The 19,365-nt window shown below is 39.0% G+C and overlaps 1 protein-coding gene across 1 annotated transcript in view; it reads left to right on the top strand.

Moving 5' to 3' along the window:
• Positions 1–5,714: 5,714 nt before the first annotated feature.
• LOC109092662 (tyrosine-protein kinase receptor UFO) overlaps positions 5,715–19,365 on the top strand; it is a 47,012-nt gene continuing 33,361 nt past the window's right edge. Inside the window, exons 1-7 of the mRNA XM_042749997.1 lie at positions 5,715–6,297; positions 10,482–10,689; positions 11,216–11,316; positions 11,490–11,672; positions 13,786–13,866; positions 14,889–15,004; positions 17,536–17,719. Of these exons, the coding sequence (XP_042605931.1) occupies positions 6,177–6,297; positions 10,482–10,689; positions 11,216–11,316; positions 11,490–11,672; positions 13,786–13,866; positions 14,889–15,004; positions 17,536–17,719 (994 nt within the window). The 5' untranslated portion in view covers positions 5,715–6,176. The remainder of the gene's footprint in view (positions 6,298–10,481; positions 10,690–11,215; positions 11,317–11,489; positions 11,673–13,785; positions 13,867–14,888; positions 15,005–17,535; positions 17,720–19,365) is intronic.

Here is a 19,365-nt window from a genome sequence, read left to right as displayed (position 1 = left end):
ATAACTGATTCCATTAATTAAAAACAACTGGTTTGAGATTTATAGGCCTATCCCAGGGGTGTCAAACTCAATTCCCCTTTAGAGTTTAGTTCCAACTCTGCTCCAACACACATACCATGTAGTTTTCACACAGTATTGACACACTGTTTTCCTAATTAATGTTGTTCAGTTGCTTTGAAACAATCTCTTGTTTAAAGCACTAAATAGATAAAGGTGACTTGACTTTTCAAATAAGCCTAAATGATTAGATTAGCTGGATCAGATGTGTTTAAATGGGGTTATATCTAAACTGTTCAGGGCTGTGGAAGTAATTTTTACTCTGAGTAAATTTTAAATGAGCTACTTTTTCCTTTTACTTGAGTAGATTTTTAGACTGGTACTTTTACATGTACTTAAGTAAAATTTCATTAATGTAATGGTACGTTTACTTGAGTAGAATATTTCTTTACTCTTTCCACCTCTGCTGGATTCTGATGGGTCAAATGCAGCATTCTGGACTCCTAACATTGTTGTCCATGTCAACACTCATCCAGGTTAATGAAACCACTTTTGTGTCTCATATCACACTTCTCATTTGCTCTCTCTTATTATACACAGCCACAGCTGACACCATCATGTTACTGATACTGACTGTATTCCTATAGTTTCTATAAATCCTATAACTGAGTTTCTTTCATTACCCGCTGCAAAAGCTCTTAAAATGACGTCTGAGATATTTAATGTTTCTGTAATGAAGGTTTAGTTTCCCTAAACAGAAGGTCTAAAATAATATATAAGAAAAGATTATAAAATAATTTCAACTCAGTTAAGTATTTCATGCAAACGTATTGTATGAAAGTTATTTGGTGAGGAGGGTTTTTTGTAAAAATGATGAGCTTACAGTGCATTACTTCTATATTAAAGTACAAGACATTAATTTTTATGGAATAACATTTTTTGGTGCCTCCTGCATAAAGGATGTGATTAATAATATTTGCTGCTAGACTTTCAGAGCTGCAAACAAAAAGGTTTACAGTCTCAGACTTAAAGTGGAGGAATGAGCAAATAACAAGGCTTCCTGCTGTGTACAGAGAGAGCTACTGCCCGCAGGTTTCTCCATCCCTGAAGTTCTTTAGAAGGACCCTGAGCACTGACATGGCTTTCAGCCTGCACTTGTAGTTTTGTTAGCAACCAGAAGGTGGTGTACAGGAACACAATCTCTGCACTGCAATCTCTTTCTCAAACCCAGTCAGTAAATCACATCTGTGAAGTGTGAGCTTTAGTGTTTGAATTTAGCCAGATCTATGAGTTGACAGAGAGCATGAGATAAAGGACTGATCAGCTCTGAATGGATGGAGGCTAGTACTAGTGACAAAGTGTTGTTGTGAAATGCATGTTAAAGGGATACTTCACCTCAAAATGAAAATTGTCATACATCACTTACCCCCATGTTGTTCCAAACCCATAAAATCTCTGTTCATCTTCGGAACACAATTTAAGATATTTTGGATGAAAACCTGGAGGCCTGAGACTGTCCCATAGACTGACAAATAAATAACAGTCTCAAGGTCCAGGAAAGGTATGAAAGACGTCGTCAGAATACTCCATTTTGTAAGCGAAGAAAACAAAAAGAACAACTTTAATCAACAGTTCCTTGTTGTCAATGGTCTCCTCTGTGTCTCTCATTATAAACGTATGCTGTGTATGCTCTTCTGTATCATCCTTCCCAGCATCCTTGTGGCGGGGATGATACAGAAGAGCATACGGTGATAATACGGTGACCGTTAACAAAGTAATTATTGAAAAAGTCATTATTTGTGTTTTCCTCGCTTACAAAAATTGTTCCCATCGCTTCATATAACCCAGATTGCCCATCTGATGGCAGATGGAGTATTCTGACAACGACTTTCATACCTTTTATGGACCTTGAGACTGTTATTTAGCAGTCTATGGGACAGTCTCAAGCCTCCAGGTTTTCATCCAAAACATCTTAATTTGTGTTCCGAAGATGAACTGAGCTTTTACGGGTTTGGAACAACATGGGGAGTAAGTAATTAATGACAAAATTTTCATTTTGGAGTGGAGTATCCCTTTAAGACACTATTGATAACACATCAGGTGTGTATACAGGGCTTATATTACAAGTAATACACATATAGATGGATAACACAGTTTAAGGGGAGACTGACTGCCAATCATGTTCTGAAGTAATCTATGTAGGGGTGACCCCGAATAGTCAATGATTTAATGCATCGATATGAGGAGCCTGATTCGACTACCAGTCGAATATTCGCAGGGTGTTATGATCATGCCATTTTGGCTATATGGGAATGCTCGAATGTCTGATTTCACATAGAACTAGGTTTTCTCTCAATAAGTTAATATACAGCCTATTATGACTATGGGGATGCTATGCTGGGACTGTCATATAATGAGAACACTATTATAATAAAATGCTGTAGGGCTGCACGATTAATCGAAATGAAATAGAAATCACAATTAGACATATGCTGTGAATGTCATTCGAATTTTCAGTGAAGCACGGTTCTGTGATCAGCAGTAAATCTCCATCCGAAGGCCAGAGAAACTCCAAATACACACCGAAGAAGAAACCCAGGAAATGCCTACAGCGCTAGCTGAGTATACAGAAGATTTAACTGCTTTCATTGATTCAACATGACTAATAAACACACGGCTACGGCAATATACGGTTTATCTGAGTTCTTCTTATTATTATTTTCATCATAACAAAGTATATTTATAATGCAATTTCTATATCACTGCTTAGAATACTACGAAATATGTTGTGTGCCTTATTCTGTGTAAGAAGCCACATCATCTCACTAAAAGATTTATTTCAAACACTCAGCTGACATTATGAAGTGAGTTTGTAGTAAAAACATGTCATTAAATGTGGTATTTTCACATGCTCTCAGATGGAACAGCATTCAAAAACAACACACAGACCCATATCACACAGAAAATACACAAAAACATCTCACAATATCGAAAAACAACATAAAAAATATTAATAAATATACCGCCAGATAAAAAAAATTTTTTTATTTTTTTTATTTTTTTTTTCGTAGCTTGTCAATGAACTATGGCTCTTTGTAGTAAATGCTGCTCCACCTGAAAGCATGTGATGGAGATTTACTACTAATCACAGAACCGGCTTTACTGACATGATGTGCATAATGAACGTGCTCGATTTATTGTGCAGCCCTAAAATGCTTAGTTTTGAGTTTAGTTGCCGTGTTTCTGCCCGTTGTTGCATGAAGAACATGTCCACAAAAGGAGTTTATTCAAAGTCGCACAGACACGTTCATGTGCATTTGGGCCATTTTGTGCAGATAGCCTATAAGTTTTAATATTAATGCTATGTTGTATAAATAACAAAGCATATTCTATATGAGATAAATGCCATCTGAACTGTTGAGCTCTGACACATAAACCCTGTTGAAAAACCATTTTTCACACGAATAAATTAAAAACCTGAACTATGAAAAGTGACCTGTTGAGCTGTTTTATTCACTTCTGCAGTCAGTCTACTCTGTAACTGATTTTCTAATGAAATGACAGTCGGTGTATGTGATTTAAGGCGGACCGGGTCTAGCCTGTTTGACAAGTTTAGTGAAGCAGTTTAATCAGTTTCCTCTCATATTAACCTGACCCACCCACACTACCCTCTCTGTCTGCCCAAACAAAATCTCCTCATTCATACTATTTAGAATTTTTCTCCCTTCTCATCCTTTTAAGACCATGTTTGATACTCTCTGCCTGCTTTATCTACCCCGTCTCTCTCTCTCTCTCTGTGTGTGTGTGTGTGAGAGAGAGAGAGAGAGAGAGAGAGAGAGAGCGAGAGAGCTTGATTCCTTGGTTTCTTTTGAAAAGAAAAGGCACAATGAGGTCTTTCTCAGATGGGTTCTGTCTCCATTAAAGACCCTGGGAACATGGACCCCTCAACCTCCTCTTAAAGGGCCAGAGGACTCTCCATCCCGAGCAACCTGAGAGCGCAGCAACTGGCCCTTGCCAGTTTTCATGGGAAAAAGGAGGAATCAATTATTCATGAAGGGAGCATGAATCCCACCCATCCTACTCTCTCTGCGTTCACCCAAACAAACTTTACTCACATTTATCATCTCTCCTGAGTCCTGTATGAACACGTTGTACAAACTCACCCGCAGACATAACCACGAGAGCAACATAACAACCAAGAAAACAAGAGAATATACTCTGAGAGCCACACAAACTACTGGTGTGTGTAAGTTTAGATGTCCTCATTTGAGAAAAGATGCTCATTTTGGGTAAAAGTTAGTTGTATTAATTTTAGCTTACAAGTAGTGAGTAGTTGTGTATTCAAAAATTTTTCCACACATTAATATCATTTATAAAAACATCTCACCTTCAAAACCTTTGTGATTCTAATTCAAATTCCAAAGATTTTTATTTACATCAATAGAAATAAAAAGTGACAAAATCCTAATAATTTTACAATTAAATTAAATGCAATTAATTAGAATAGAAAACACACTGGAAACTTATTAATTTTAGGAACATTCTCTCATACAGATTAAACAGGTTGTGCACAGATATGCACTACCAGTTACACGTTTAGATGACCCATTATTTCTGTTTTCCAAATTGTATTTTAATAGTAAAATCATTAAAGCTATGCAATAACATGTAGGCATATAGGAAATAGTGATTATATGTTTAGACACCATCTGCACATTTAACATTCTGTCAGTCAACTTCATCAGGTGCTGGGATTGCATATTGGAAGACAAAATACACAAAATAGGGCTTTTCTTTGACCAAGTTTGACCTCTCAACAAACTTTTTAAAGTTATTTTTAATGACGTATTATACCCCTTTTTACATTGTGTAATATAAGTTTCTGGTTTCCCCAGAATCTGTCTGTGAGGTTTCAGCTCAAAATACCCCACCGATCATTTATTATATTATTTTGAAAATGTCTGTTTTGAGTGGAAGCAGAAACACACTGTTCGGGCCTGTTTCTTTAAATGCAAACGAGTTGCTGCTCCGCCCCCTTTTCCAGAATAGAGCTGCGTCATTACAGCTTGGACCTGCTAAAAACATCTGGTTTGGTTCTGATTATCATGTTTATCGCGCTGAAATCATGCGTTTTAAACCATATGAGTTTGAACTTCTGATAGACGGTTTTCTGAGTGCACACGGACATTAAGCGGCTGTCACAGCATGTGAGTACTAAACTAAGTTCTCAGCAGTGTTCTGTTCTCTTCTGTGCAGCCAAAGACAGAAGAGTTGGCGTGTTTTGCTCAAACATCACCCTGGCATTAGAGCTGTACACCGCTGTCGCTTTCTAAATCAAAGCATCGCGACAGTGGAGACTGACAGATGAAGGGGCGGTGACATTATGATGAGGTCCCTTTGCCACATCACTAGGGAGTGAAATCAGAAGAAAAAGGCTTACTGAAACAGTTACTGTGTTAATCTTTTTCATGTTTCATTGGTCGGTAGATGCACCGGGGACCTGATTATAGCACTTAAAACCTAGAAAAGTCCGATTTTCACGATACGTCACCTTTAAGTTTTCAGCCAAGTTTTAAGCCATTACTAAAACGACTCATCCATAGACAAACTGAGTCAAACTGAAAGAGTGTGTGTGTGTGTGTGTGTGTCTGTAGGGCTAGTGAAGTCTGTAAGGTGAAGGGGTGTGTGTGTGTGTGTGTGTGTCGGAGCTCCGAGAGGGAGGCGCACAGGAGGCAGAGATGGAGGAGGGGAGGAGAAAGACAGAATGCACAAAAGTTGAGTGGAGGAATGTGAGTTGGTCTGGAGGGTAATAAAGGCGTCCTGATGGGAGAGGAGTTTTGGAGGCAAAAGGAAATTCTGACATAAAGATACGCGTCGTGATTCCAAAAATAACAGCGCTCTGGTTGGGCTTTAGGCGCTGCAACAGCCTAATACACGTTCAGGATTATACTAAACAGTTTTTGAGCTTAAAGAAGTGGGGGAAAAGAATTTGAAAAAGAAGAAAGGAAGAATTAACTGCTTGTGCTGCTTTTGGAAACAGATTTCAGCAGATGACAATTTTGGGGACAACTTGTCAGCTGCTATTTTGAGCCTGAGGATTCGAGTTTTCCCCCCAACCGCTGAGGAATCTGTGTTTGCCCCAGAAGAGTCGCTCATCTGTGGAGAGCTGAAACGATGCGATGGTGATGCGATCCGTCACTGATTCCCACGCGACACCGACGCTGAACAGAATGCGCGTCTCGAGCTTGACTCTGCTGCTCGTGACGGTGACGCGCCTCGGGGCCGCGGAGCGTCTGTCAGGTAAGAGATGTTCGGCATCATTTCTTAACAAAAAGTTTTCTGAGCATTCATTCATTCATTGAATATGGAGGTAAAATATAATCGGTGTGTTGTTTCAGCACATATAGTGGTCTTTTTAGACACTCTAGTTACTTTTTAAAAATGTTTAAATTAGATAACACTTGTCACTTTGCAAGCAAGTTATCACAGAATGAAGTTTCAAAAAATGCAAAAATGCTTATGTTTGATAGAACAATAGATATAGTGTTAAAATGAAGATAATTTTTACCAAGTTAAAGACTACAGCTGTAGATGTTCTTCTGTGTGAACTTAAGGGGAACATTTCATATTCACTAAAATGGCCTGTCTCCATCAATCAGTGTAAATAATTGCAATTCAGATAAATTAATATATTTCTGAGAAAAGCATTTGTGACTAAAGTGTCCAAAAACCTTTGGTCCAATATACAAGCATCTTTTGAATCTTATTTATCGTCAGTACATCTCATTTTGAGGCAGACAGCAACAAAAAGACACATGATGATGTCTCTTTTCATGCCACACATCTTTGCTCTTCGGCTAGCGGAGGAGAACTGTGTGTGCTGGTCCTTTTCAAAACAATGGCACTTACTCTCTTCACTGAAGGAGGGACCTGGGCTGTATATGGAGACTTCAATATCTTATTTTATTTTAGAAGAACACCCTAGAAATGCCCTAACAATAACATTACAAGACCTTAGCAACCAACCAGAACACTCTAGTAACTGCATTGCATCATAACAGAGGCATCGTTCATGCTTTCCGTCTACATTGTCTTGCAGAAGATAATGGCTTTAGGTGTTTACCACAAACTTACAGTCTACATGTGTCTGTGAGCGGCCCTTATGTGTGATGTGAAATTGAGCGAAGACTCGAGGCGTGATGTGATGTCTGGCAGACTGGACACTTATCAGACTCTCACATCGAAGCTCTCTGATCCTGAAGACGGGCAGCCTAAACACGCCGCGTGGATGAGGGATTCAGAAGGAATGTGGCTCGGGGGCCATGCTGAATCAGATCAGACAGGGGAAATGATGGATTGAGTTAGGGCCAAAGGGATGGATGAGGGGGTGAATTGAAATAGAATGGAATAAAAAGGCACGGGGGACTGAGATGGGTGTAGAAGTGAAAACAAAAGAGGAAAGGAAGAGTGATTTGTGTTAGTCTGGTGATAATGGTAATGATAATGGAGAGGGATGTTTGCGGGGCTGCTTCTCCTTAGGGTTAGTAGTTGGCGATTTTTACTGATGATCATTGACTCTATAACATTTTACAACAACACCTTACAAGATAATGTTAAGGAGGACAGCCTGCTCTCATTCTTTATTCATAGGGATTACTACATAACATAAATAGGTACAAAGGTACATTTAAGGTCTTTGGATAGATGCTAAAATGTACAGTAAGGACCTACTGAAAACAGGGTTCCTCAATTAGTTTTCCCTGGGGGCCGAATTCTGCCAACGATACCAAGCCAAGGGCCACTGACATATATATATATATATATATATAAATTATTATTATTATTATTACAATATTATTAAGAAATTTAAAATATTTTTCCCAAATCTTTAATATTATAAAGATATTTGATAGTTACACTTTTACGATTTTATAGATACATTTTAGATAACCCAGGGGTGTTAGCCCCGGAGCCCTGCTCCAACACACACACCATGTAGTATACAAATAAGCCTAAAGGACCTGATTAGTTGGATCAGGCGTGTTTAAACTAAACTGTGAGTTTGACCCTTAACCCTACCCCCAAACCTAAACATAACCACTTTATAGAGAACATAAAAAATTTATTCAATGGACATAATGTAATGGACAGAAATATGTAGATCTGCAATGACAATTTTAGTAACAATATAGCATTGAAATATATTTTGACATTTTTTGCTTATCCCACTCCTACGTCTAAACCTAACCAAAACCATTTTTTAAAATATGTACAGTATAAAGAAAAACATACTTTCTTTATTGTGAAAATCTCAGAAGTAGTACCAAAAGTAGTCCAAATGGTGATGTGTCGCAGCGGCGGTCCTCTAGTGCAGTGCTTCCCAATCCTGGTCCTGGAGAACCCCAGCACGGCACGTTTCTGACGTCTCTTTTATCTTACACACATATTTGAGGTGTTGGAGTCTTTACTAATGAGCTGATGAGTTGAATCTGGTGTGTTTGATTAGGGAGACATCTCAAAAGTGCAGGACTGGTCTAGTGTGAGGAACAGAGCAGAATTTAGATTGCTCATTTAAACAGCCGTCACTGCAGTAAAACCTGTCATAAAGCTTCTCGAGGCGGCAGGTTCTGGTCCCTAACTCAGACGGAGATGAAGATCACTGAATAATGCCTTAATTTGTCCTCAAAATTGTCCTCACTAATTTATAAAAATGTTTATTGTAAGATTTTAATATTTATAAATAAGGATTTGTAAATATAAGAAATTAATATTCATAATATTATGCCAGTATTGCATGTTTCAGTGTATTGAATGCAAATGAAAGTAAATGTAGGTGTAATAACAGCACCTTGTGTAAAATATATTAAAATATAAAATATATATATATATATATGTGTGTGTGTGTGTAAAAAAAACAAATCTAAATTGACCTTTATTTCTTGGTTATTTATTGCAAATAAAAAAAAGTCATATAGAGGCCACTTTTCAAAAGACAATCAGTTCTTGCCGGATAGTTTCTTTGTGTTGAATGCAAAGTTTCAAATTAGGAGAATAAAATGGATTTGAATGAGCATTTTATGTTGACTTTAAACCCTCAGATTCAAAGGGAGGCTGCAGAAGACAGTTCAGGTCAGAGCTGACCGCCCAGAAATGTTTAAAAGAACTAGTGAAGCTAAAAGCCACTGTAGCAAAGTAAAGAAGAAAAAACTAACCACGACAGGAGGATTTAGTGGGCCTCATTTTAAATATCAACTTGGGACCCGTGTCTCTGTATTTGTGTGTACGTGTGTGTTCTCCTAATCCTTCGCTGAAAGACTGACAGTGTCCACATGTTGTTTGTCCCATTCATATCTGAACACACTTCGAATGGACTGAAAGCAATGTTAAACTCTTGGAAAAACTATTGCTGTTGCTTAAACCTTTAAGTGTATTTGTTAAGTGTGCACCTGAATGTGAATAATGTTTTTTTATGAACCATTTTCAAAAACTCAGTCAGATTTATTGTTGCTAAAGCACATAGATGAGAGACAGTTGTGTTTATAAGTGTTTTGGTTGTCATGTCACTCTGGACTAAATAATCTTCATGGAGTCAAAGGTTAAGGGTCAGGGCAGCGTCTGACAGCCTTGAGAAGATCCTAAACTGGATTTATTAAGCAGGAAGGAATTCGGAATGAGTTGCATCATCCGTAGCGAACCTACACGGAACTGGCCTAATGCTGGATTACACACCTCTGCTATCTCTCCGGCTTCAGCTGCAGAGCTTGTTATCGGCTCCATGCTGACACGGGAATTTAAAACATTTCAGTTCTCCAGGCAGATGGCCATGCATGGAGCTGATGTACTGTCCTGCGGTCGTATCCGCATCCTAAAAATCCACGCAAGGGAGGGTTGGTTGTGTTTTTGAAAACATCCCCTACAAAATCAGTTCACAAAGCTAAACCACACCAATGGCATTGAAAAGGAGTTTTGACTGATAAGTTCATGTGATGTTTTTTTGTACTGAGAGACAAGGGAGCAAACACTCCCTTAGACTTAAACGGAAGAGCCCACACTTTGGGGTGGACTCCTAGTGGCTACTAAGAAGCAGTGTTCTTCTCAACCCAGGTCCTTGCGGGTCCCATCACGCCTGCTTCAGCTCATCAGCTCATCGGTGAGACCAGTAATGGACTTGTCAGATAAGGACCAGGGTTGGGAACCACTGTTTTAGAGCTGATCTAGTTTTATAAAGGCATGAATCTTCAGAAATGATGTGGAAACCCTCTAATTTTATTGACCAGCTCTTCAAACTACAGCAAATGACATACCATTAAAAAAAAACAACAACATTTAAAGGCCCTGCGTGGCAATTAATCAGCACCAAAGTACCACACATTTGTTTAATTCATCTGCTCTTCAAAGCAAACAGAGGTTATTGAAGTTTAAGTGATAAACTCGACTTTACTTTTGACTTAATGGTTTTTCCATGATTTTCCTGCACTGTGTAGGGTTACATTTCGTGGAGAGCCCTAAGAACGTGACCTCCTCTCTTGGGAAGCCAGTGGCTGTCCAGTGCGTCCTGCGAGCGGACGGCGAGGACCAGGGGCCGCTGGATGTGCTCTGGCTGAAGGAGGGACAGCCGCTGGAGTTTGCCGACACCAACCAGATGCAGTTACCCGAAGATGAGAACGGCTGGCTGGTTTTTAGTGAACTCAAGTAGGAATACCTGTTTAATGAGGACATTTACACTGCCTTTCCATTAAACCGTTCTTTCAGTTTCCTCTGTCCATGATCAGATTTGCAGAAACTTTTAAAACTAGCATATTATGTTATTGCCTATATATGTACCTAATAACAGAACTGAATTATGATACCTCCTGAATTTGTATGGAAAGTAGTGTGATAGGTATGCTTATGTCACTTTTTCTATTTGGCAATTTGCTGATCGGTTAGCAGGTATATTTTCAATTCTAATATGACTCTTTTGTCAGTAAACATCTATAAAATGGATTACCTGTGACCCCCAGCACTGATCAAACCCAGCCACGGACATGTAACGCTGACTGGTGCTATGCCTCTAGCAATGCATATGTCAAGGGTTTGATTCCCAAAGACCACACACACTGATAAAACTGAAACATTAAAAGCACTGAAATTCACCTCGGAGAAAAGTGTCTGCCAAATGAATCTATTGAAATGTGACTGCAGTCTCAAATGAATAGTATTCTCCTTCTGCGTACAGGATAGAGGAGGTGCAGCTCTCAGATATGGGCTCCTATCAGTGTGCGGTGTCCTCTGGTGAAGAGGAGATATTATCCATGGAGGGACACATTGAACTAGAAGGTATTTCACTTTTTGAATGTCTTACTTAAAATCTTTTGTTCCAAAATGTGAATTGTGAATTGATCTCCTGACTGCTGACTGGGCGTCTGGGTCGAGACTATAACAGTGGACTCCTCTATAGTGTATTAATGTTATATTTATGGATTCCCTAACAGTCTTTCTCTCTCCCCCAGGTCTCCCGCATTTCTCGGTAGAGCCTCAGGATTTGTCAGTCGTAGCTAACGAAGAGCTGAGTCTGCGCTGTGTGGCTCACGGTCCTCCTGATCCTGTGCGGGTCATCTGGCTTCAGGACGGAGCTCCTCTCAATAACCTGAAGGACCCCATATCCCTGTCCCCCTCAACACTCAACATCTCAGGTACTGACCTCACTCTACATGACTCTACACTTGGGTTGTTTTTATCAAAAAAAAATTTCTTAACAACAAATACCTTGTATCACCATATTTTTGTTCTTTTTTTCATAAACCAATGCTGTTGCTCACACTTTACATTTGTCTGTGAGTTTTACAGATATTTAACCAATGAATAGTATTGTGTTTGAATAAGTTCAGTGTTTTCTTTACTGAAGAAACACTGTCTTTAAAGACTAATGTTTTATGCATCTGAGGAGTGGAGAAGAGCATTTCACCATAAACTTTGAAGAGATACCATATTCTGTGAACAATAATTAAATACACTCACTTACACAAACAAAGCACAACTAAACAAATAATAAACAAAACAAAATAAAATACAACATCTCAACACGACAGTGAAGACTGGTACCCATTCCACATAATAGCTCACTTCAGTACTAAATAAAGGTGCAGTAAGGCCATACAGTATAATTATTTGCAGCTAGTATTAGTGGTGTTTGCTAGTGTATTCAGTACTTCTGCTATACTGCTCAAAAAGAGGGGTTTGTTCACATCACTTATATGTGAAGTGCATATTTATATTTAGAAACCAGAGGCCTGTTTCATAAACTGCTTAGACTAGTATTACAAGTTATTCATCTCTATTTTTACTTTAAGACATGTTTTCTTCACAACTGGTCACACACACACACACACACACACACACACACACACACACACACACACACACACAGACTCTCTGCAGTAGGCAAACTGTCTGGCTTTTTTCCAAATGGGAATCATCCTTTGAGACGCTGGCCTTTGCTTACTAGTGAAAGAGCAGCAGGAGATGAGAGGAAAGCTGAACAGGAAGAAAGAGTGGAGGAAAAAAATGAGGAGAAGGAGGAGGAGGCCTTTGAAAACCTGCCACAGCAGAGTGCCACATACAGCCTGTGTTGTTGTTCCAGCTGTACTGAGAGAGAGAGAGAGAGAGAGAGAGAGAGTCTTTGACTCATCATGGATAACTGACCATTAGTGGTGGATTCACATCTTTGGAATGAGACACTTCTGCTTGCACACACACACACACGCACACACACACACACACACACACGCACACACACAAACACACATACTGACTCACACTCATTCAAGAATTTCATAAACTAAAATGGCAGTTCTTTCCATCCATAACATTCCTTCTGCCTCTGCAGCAGCCTCACACACACACACACACACACACACACACACACACACACACACACCGGCTGTCACAAGGGAGAATGTTAAACATTAATGGTAAAGCATTCAGTGCTGTTTGCTAGGGCAAGCATCACTATTTTTGTTGCTTATACTTATGGTCAAGGTTTTGATTTAATTTTTTTTTTTTTTTTTTACTTTTTCCATATAAAAAAGCAAAAAACACAAATCACCTTAATGATCACATAGCAAACACCCACAATACATCATGGCCACAACCTTTGCACAGGCACACTAGTAATATTATTTGGGAAAGTGTATCATGCTGTGAGGTTCTTTCAGTGTTGTATTATATGACAAAAGTATGTTTAGTTGAGCAATGAATGGATTTACACTCTTAAAAGAATGTATGTTTGCTTTGAATCTCTGAAGATGAAGACAGATTGTGTTTTAGGGAAGGAAATAGAATGAGATTAAACAAAATGTGGCTTGTGTTGAACTCTCTCTCTCTCTCTCTCTCTCACACACACACACACACACACACAGCACTCAGCCCTTGTCCATCAGATTTTGATCTGGTGACCCTTGATTTTGAACTGTTGTGGCCTTTTAACAATGGACACACAGTGTTCCTCAATGACACACATGAATTATTTTCACTGAGAGTGTGAAGAATGCTGTGTGTGAGAAAGAGAGCCTTCATCTGACATGTTTCTGTGAATGTCAGCATGTGCAGTGTGTGTGTGTGTCTTCTGTGTTTTCCTGAAAGCAGAAGTAGCTCTTTTCAAATCAGCTCTTTTTAATTCTCCAAATGAAAGCGTGTTTAAATCAACAAACAGATTCTGAAACTCAAACACATCCCAACACAAGTTTGCAGTTTTTGGGGGATTTTTGGGTCTGGTTTTCTCAATCATGGTTTTTTGCTCCTTAACAGGTTTGAATAAAACCAGCTCTTTCTCCTGTGAAGCACACAATCGTAAAGGTGTGGCATCGTCTGGCACAGGTGTGGTGACCGGTGAGTGAGTTCAAGGCCCTGTTTCAAGACATTGACTCTGTTTTCAGTGCACTATAGTCCTTGACACTGTAATAAGCATAAACACATATATATTTATTTATTTATATATATATATACACACACACATAGTCAAGTCACCTTTATTTAAAAATACAGACCTTTTCAAATAATCCAAAAAAACAACATACACAGTGTCAAACTGAAAAAAAAAAACCTGTGCTGATATTGCAAAAAGACAATAGATAACATTGTTTATCAGTTAGTCAGTTCATTGTTGATTCAGTGATGTCATTGTCCAGCTATATCTCTCTCTCTCTCTCTCTCTCTCTCTCTATATATATATATATATATATATATATATTTCAATAATAAATATTGAGTGAATTAGTGCTTTTTTAATCAGATAATTTTATTTATACTGATATTATAGTCACGTCTCTCTGTTATTTTGTAGCAATATATGCAGGATTGGCTTCTCCATGAGGCATGTATGTAATGCTGCTGTAGAATTTGCTAAAATCAGGCTGTGCACGTTCAGTATACTTTGGGATTTAGTAAAAAGTTTGGATTTACTGCTCATAGCTGATTTTTTTAAACTAGTTACATTATTTTTTAAATGTGTCCAGTATCAGATACCAGTGTGAAAAGGTCATGGTCCTGAACAGTGACAAAGATGGCACGCAGCACGCTGTCATGAGGACGTAAACACAGCCAATTCTTGAGCAGACGAGGATGAGTGGAAAGAGATCAAAAATTTAATTTTCATTTTAATTATTTAGTATGCGGCCACTCAAGTTCTGCTCGTATAGAGCTGTCACTGTAATAACGGCTCACTATCACTCCACCGCCTCGAACCAAAAAGATCAGGTTCCATGTGGATTGTGCAATCTCATATGAGATAAAAAAATCTGATCTTTTGCTGCAGTCTGAATGTAGCTGAAGTGTGGAAACACAAATAGAGTTTAGCTTTTTTTATCAATCAATGTTTATGTAAAAACAGTACTTTTTATCTTTTTGTCTAGTTCTTCCTTCCCAGCCCCATGACATTAAAGCTGAAGAAATCACAAATTCAAGTATCCGTCTGTCTTGGCACATGGGCTTTGGAGGAATCTATCCCATCAGCCACTGCATTGTTCAGGTACCTGAAAAAACAAAAACAAAACAAAAAAACAATCTTTCATTAGATCAATATCAGAATAAGTGATTGTGTCATTATATGTGTGTTTGTATCATTTGACTTTGACAAGCTTGTGACGCGTCTGTGTTCAGAACTCTTTCCCTACACACACATGTGCTGTAGAGTATCACATTTCACACATCCAGAGAGGCCCGTTCCACTCACTGCTGAGGCCCAGTTCCCCATGTTCTGGGGCCCTTGTAGGACGCAAGCTTGTGTGTGTGTGTGTGTGTGTGTCATACACTCCCCTTCTCTTGAGCACCACCCCAAAGTGCCTGATTCTAATAAAAACAGCTCTGCACCCCTCCTCTGTTCCTCAGCTCAACACAACCCAACCTCACAAACACACAACCCAACGGTCCAAACTGAGACTAAACACAATGCTGAAGGAACTGACGGATAATAAAAGAGGAAGAGAGAGAACAAAGGAAGAACCAGAAAATCTTAACAGAACTCATCTGACATAAGAAAAAGAAAGAAAGAAAGAAAGAAAGAAAGAAAGAAAGCATTGCAAATCTATTAAAGTTTTATCAGGGGTTTGGCAGCCATTGAAATCTTTCATGTGTTTATGTATGTATATTCAGGTTATATTTAACCCCAAAGTCAAAAAAAAAAAAAAAAAAAAATTATATATATATATGGTATTTTTACTAGGGGTGGGAAGAATAATGTATTAATTTCTACAATTAATATTTGTTGTGTAATGCTCCAGAATGAATTAAGCTCATTGATGTCTCTTCCCCACATCCGCTGGCTAGCGTTACAGTAAATGATCACACTCTCTGAACTGACATAGCTGCTTACTGTTAATAAATGATATCATGATGATGAATCATACCATTTTAGCAGTTTAGCCCTGACATTCAGTTATAATATATATATTTAAGACACATGCATCTAATTTCCCTCTTTCCAGCAGTGGGTTTAGCCCTGAATTGAAGTGAAGGATCTAGAAGGAACTGAGACACCTGTCAGCCCCAATCCAGAAATGCTTCAGGTCATTGTGAATGCTGTTCTGAGGTCTTTTAGACCGGCCAGAGATAAACTGACCCCTGATGGGGGAATTCAGCAGCGCTGTGAGTCAGTGACAGCGGCTCCGTTCACTGTTTACTGACTCCGCTCTGAATCACGTGTGACTCCTCACTTCAGAATGAAGCTCTACACCATTATCAGCAAGAACAGCTTCAGCATTATGACCATCTGCTCTTTCGCACCGCAGCACTGAACCATTCATGAGGCAGTTCTTTCATTCACCCAATCACACTACATTAGGATAAACATTAGAACTATGTGTGTATTATTGTGCAGACGTTTGAAGTTTTTTGCACAATTTTGGGAGAAAATACCTGTGGTGTAGTGTACAATAACGAAAACTGACCTACAGTATACTTACTCTTTATTTGAAAATATATACTGTTTGTTTTTCACTTCACATTATTGAGAATTGAGAAGCAAGATAACTTATGCCAGAATTATTTATTTAGCATTGTTTAAAGGAATCTTATTTTTGTTCTTAATTTGACCCTAGACATTTCTAGAGAGTTTCTCTGAGATCCACACTTTGTTTTTGGTCATTTGTTGTTTTATTTCTGGCTTAAACTTGTGTGCAACCTGAATTCAATGGAGTTCTCGTAATCATTCTCAGTCACGCCAATAAAGCATTTGTTCGTTTATAAAGGCAACTTTCTTTCCTCTCTGTAGTTTTTTAATTCCTGCAGCCGAGAGCGATTTGAAGCAGTATAACTGTGTGTAGGCCATTTGTTTTCTGGCAGCAGGTTTCTGGTGCAGAGCGAGCTGTTTTTATGTGTCCTGCTGCGCATCAGCAGCATGTCTCCAGGTGGAGATGACTTTATTCAACAGAAATACAACGTGTGTGTGTGTGTGTGTGGTTATAAGGTGTGTCAAAGATCAGCTCAGGAAGACTGCAGACTACCTGCTTGTGTGTTTATGTATTAAGGAATATTCTGGGTTCAGTATAACTTAAGCAAGAAGTGCGACTTTTTTTCTCATGTCACACATGTAAACCTGGTAACTTACCAACAAGGAATGTGACAAATATTTATTTACACATAAAGTTGTAAGTCATATTTTACTCCTGAATATCCCTGCGTTTACTCCGACACTAGCACAGGATCCTGGGGAAAGGGGAAGTGATAAAGATCGCTTCTTCTTTGTCCTGAACAGAAAGTGAATGTGAAGTTATCAGTGATCCAAACACGACTTCTTGCCTCATTTATTAAAATAATTTTCCATAGAAACTGGATGTCCATTCAATATACTAATTGTTTGAAGAGTGAGATTTGTTGAAGTGTGAATTAAAAAAGACATTCACTATTTTAAAATTTTGCAAAAAATGAATGGTTTTGATCGTCTAAAAATCTATTCTGCCAGGCCCATAGGAGATCTTCATCCCTGTTATAGATGTCACTAGGAAATGCTAAGAAACCACTAAGACCCATGTAATGATTTTGTTCAAATACCATATCTTTCAGGTCAAAGCTTCTGGTGAAGACTCTGATCAGGTCATCTCCAGTCAGACGGTCAGCGCGCCGGTCATCAGCTGTCTGATCTCAGATCTGGAGGTCTTCAGCCAGTATGATCTCAGAGTGGCCTGCCGGAGCAGTCAGGGCGTCTCCAACTGGACGGCCTGGATGAGCGTCAGCACCAGTGAAGGAGGTAAGCACATGCCCACACTGATCCTCATTCTCACAGAGACCGAAGGAACATGCTAACGGTGCTACAGTCCTCAGTGCTGGAGTCAGATGAGCTGAAGTGTGTTTACAGTAGATAGATGTGTGGGGTCTGTCTCTGCTAAACACTGAACGGCATGGGAACTGTCAGCACAGAACGACCAGGGAAGCAGAAAGACAGAGCTGTGTATGGTGATGCACGTTAGGGCTGGGAACTGACAGCAAGGAGCAATCAGGGAAACACTTAAATGACCAAAATGCCCTTTCCTAATGCACACTTCATCCTGAAGAGCTGCTGGTTATTGTGAGGCATTCGGGCCAGTCTGTAGGTTTGGGTGTGTGTCTTCTGTAAAGGTCTGGTCTGGCTGTGTTCACTTCAGCACTGCGTGTCTGTCAGGAGGACAGGACTGGAGTGGTAGTAAGTTTTTCCAGGCCAGATTACAGCTGAAGGAGTGTTTGTAGGAGAGAGTGAGGTGGGTGTTGGGTACTTTCCATAAACTGGCATTATGAAATGTTTCTTAGAAACAAACGGCTGTGAGCAGAGCTTTTTTTATTCCTTTAAATGTTATTTCTTAGTGGTTGCTTCTCCACAACTTCACTCTTCATTTATTCATTTAATCTATTCCAATTTTTAGCGTTACAGTACTTTTCATATCCCAGCTTAAAACACAGATCCAACAGTAATTAGCCAATCCTATGTCGATTCGGATGTAAAGTGTTTGGCTTTGTAGCACTAACACAACATTGATCTGCATGTCTGATCATCCTGACCAGCCCGACTCAGTAACATTCGCTCACTGGAGTGACTTTTACCTGACTAAAGACACACAGGGAGTCTTTCACAGCAGTCATTTTCATGCAGTACCATTTAGTAACACTATTGGAAATACTTAAGATCTGTCTGAACTGAACTGAATCATCACTGAACTGACTAAAGCTGAATAACAATATTGCTGCCTATTGCCTATAGCTGATCGATTAACTTCACAGAGATTGATCTGATTAAGGCTGCACAATTAATTGAAATTAAATTACAAAGGCAATAAATCACGATTAGGCAGAAGCTGCGATTGTCATGCGTACCTTTCAGTGAAGCACGGTTCTGTGATCAGCAGTAAATCTCCATCCGAAGGCCAGAGAAACTCCAAATACACCCAGACGAAGAAACCCAGGAAATGCCTACAGCGCTAGCTGAGTATACAGAAGATTTAACTGCTTTCAATGATTCAACATGACTAATAAACACACGGCTACGGCAATATACGGTTTATCTGAGTTCTTCTTATTATAATTCAAATCAAAAAAAAGCAAATATAAAAATAAACTCTCATAAACATTCACATAACAACTGCTTAGAATACAATGAAATATTCTGTGTAAGAAGCCACATCTTCTCACAGGTGGATTTATTTCAAACACTCGACTGACATTATGAAGTGAGTTTGAAATAAAAACGTTATTAAATGTGGTATTTTCGCATGCTCTCAGAGCAGTAGTTCACTGAGAATATATGCAAACAGCTGTCATTATCGTGAACGAGTTCGCCGATTTCATAATCCAAGATTATATCGTCTGCGATTATGAATGTGATTTTGCGTAGCTTGTCAGAGAACTACGGCTCTGTGTAGTAAA

This window comes from Cyprinus carpio, chromosome B22, assembly GCF_018340385.1.
Source record: "Cyprinus carpio isolate SPL01 chromosome B22, ASM1834038v1, whole genome shotgun sequence".
NCBI lineage: Eukaryota > Metazoa > Chordata > Actinopteri > Cypriniformes > Cyprinidae > Cyprinus > Cyprinus carpio.
Note: the sequence above shows the minus strand (reverse complement) of the source record. Positions and strands in the feature narration are given on the sequence as shown.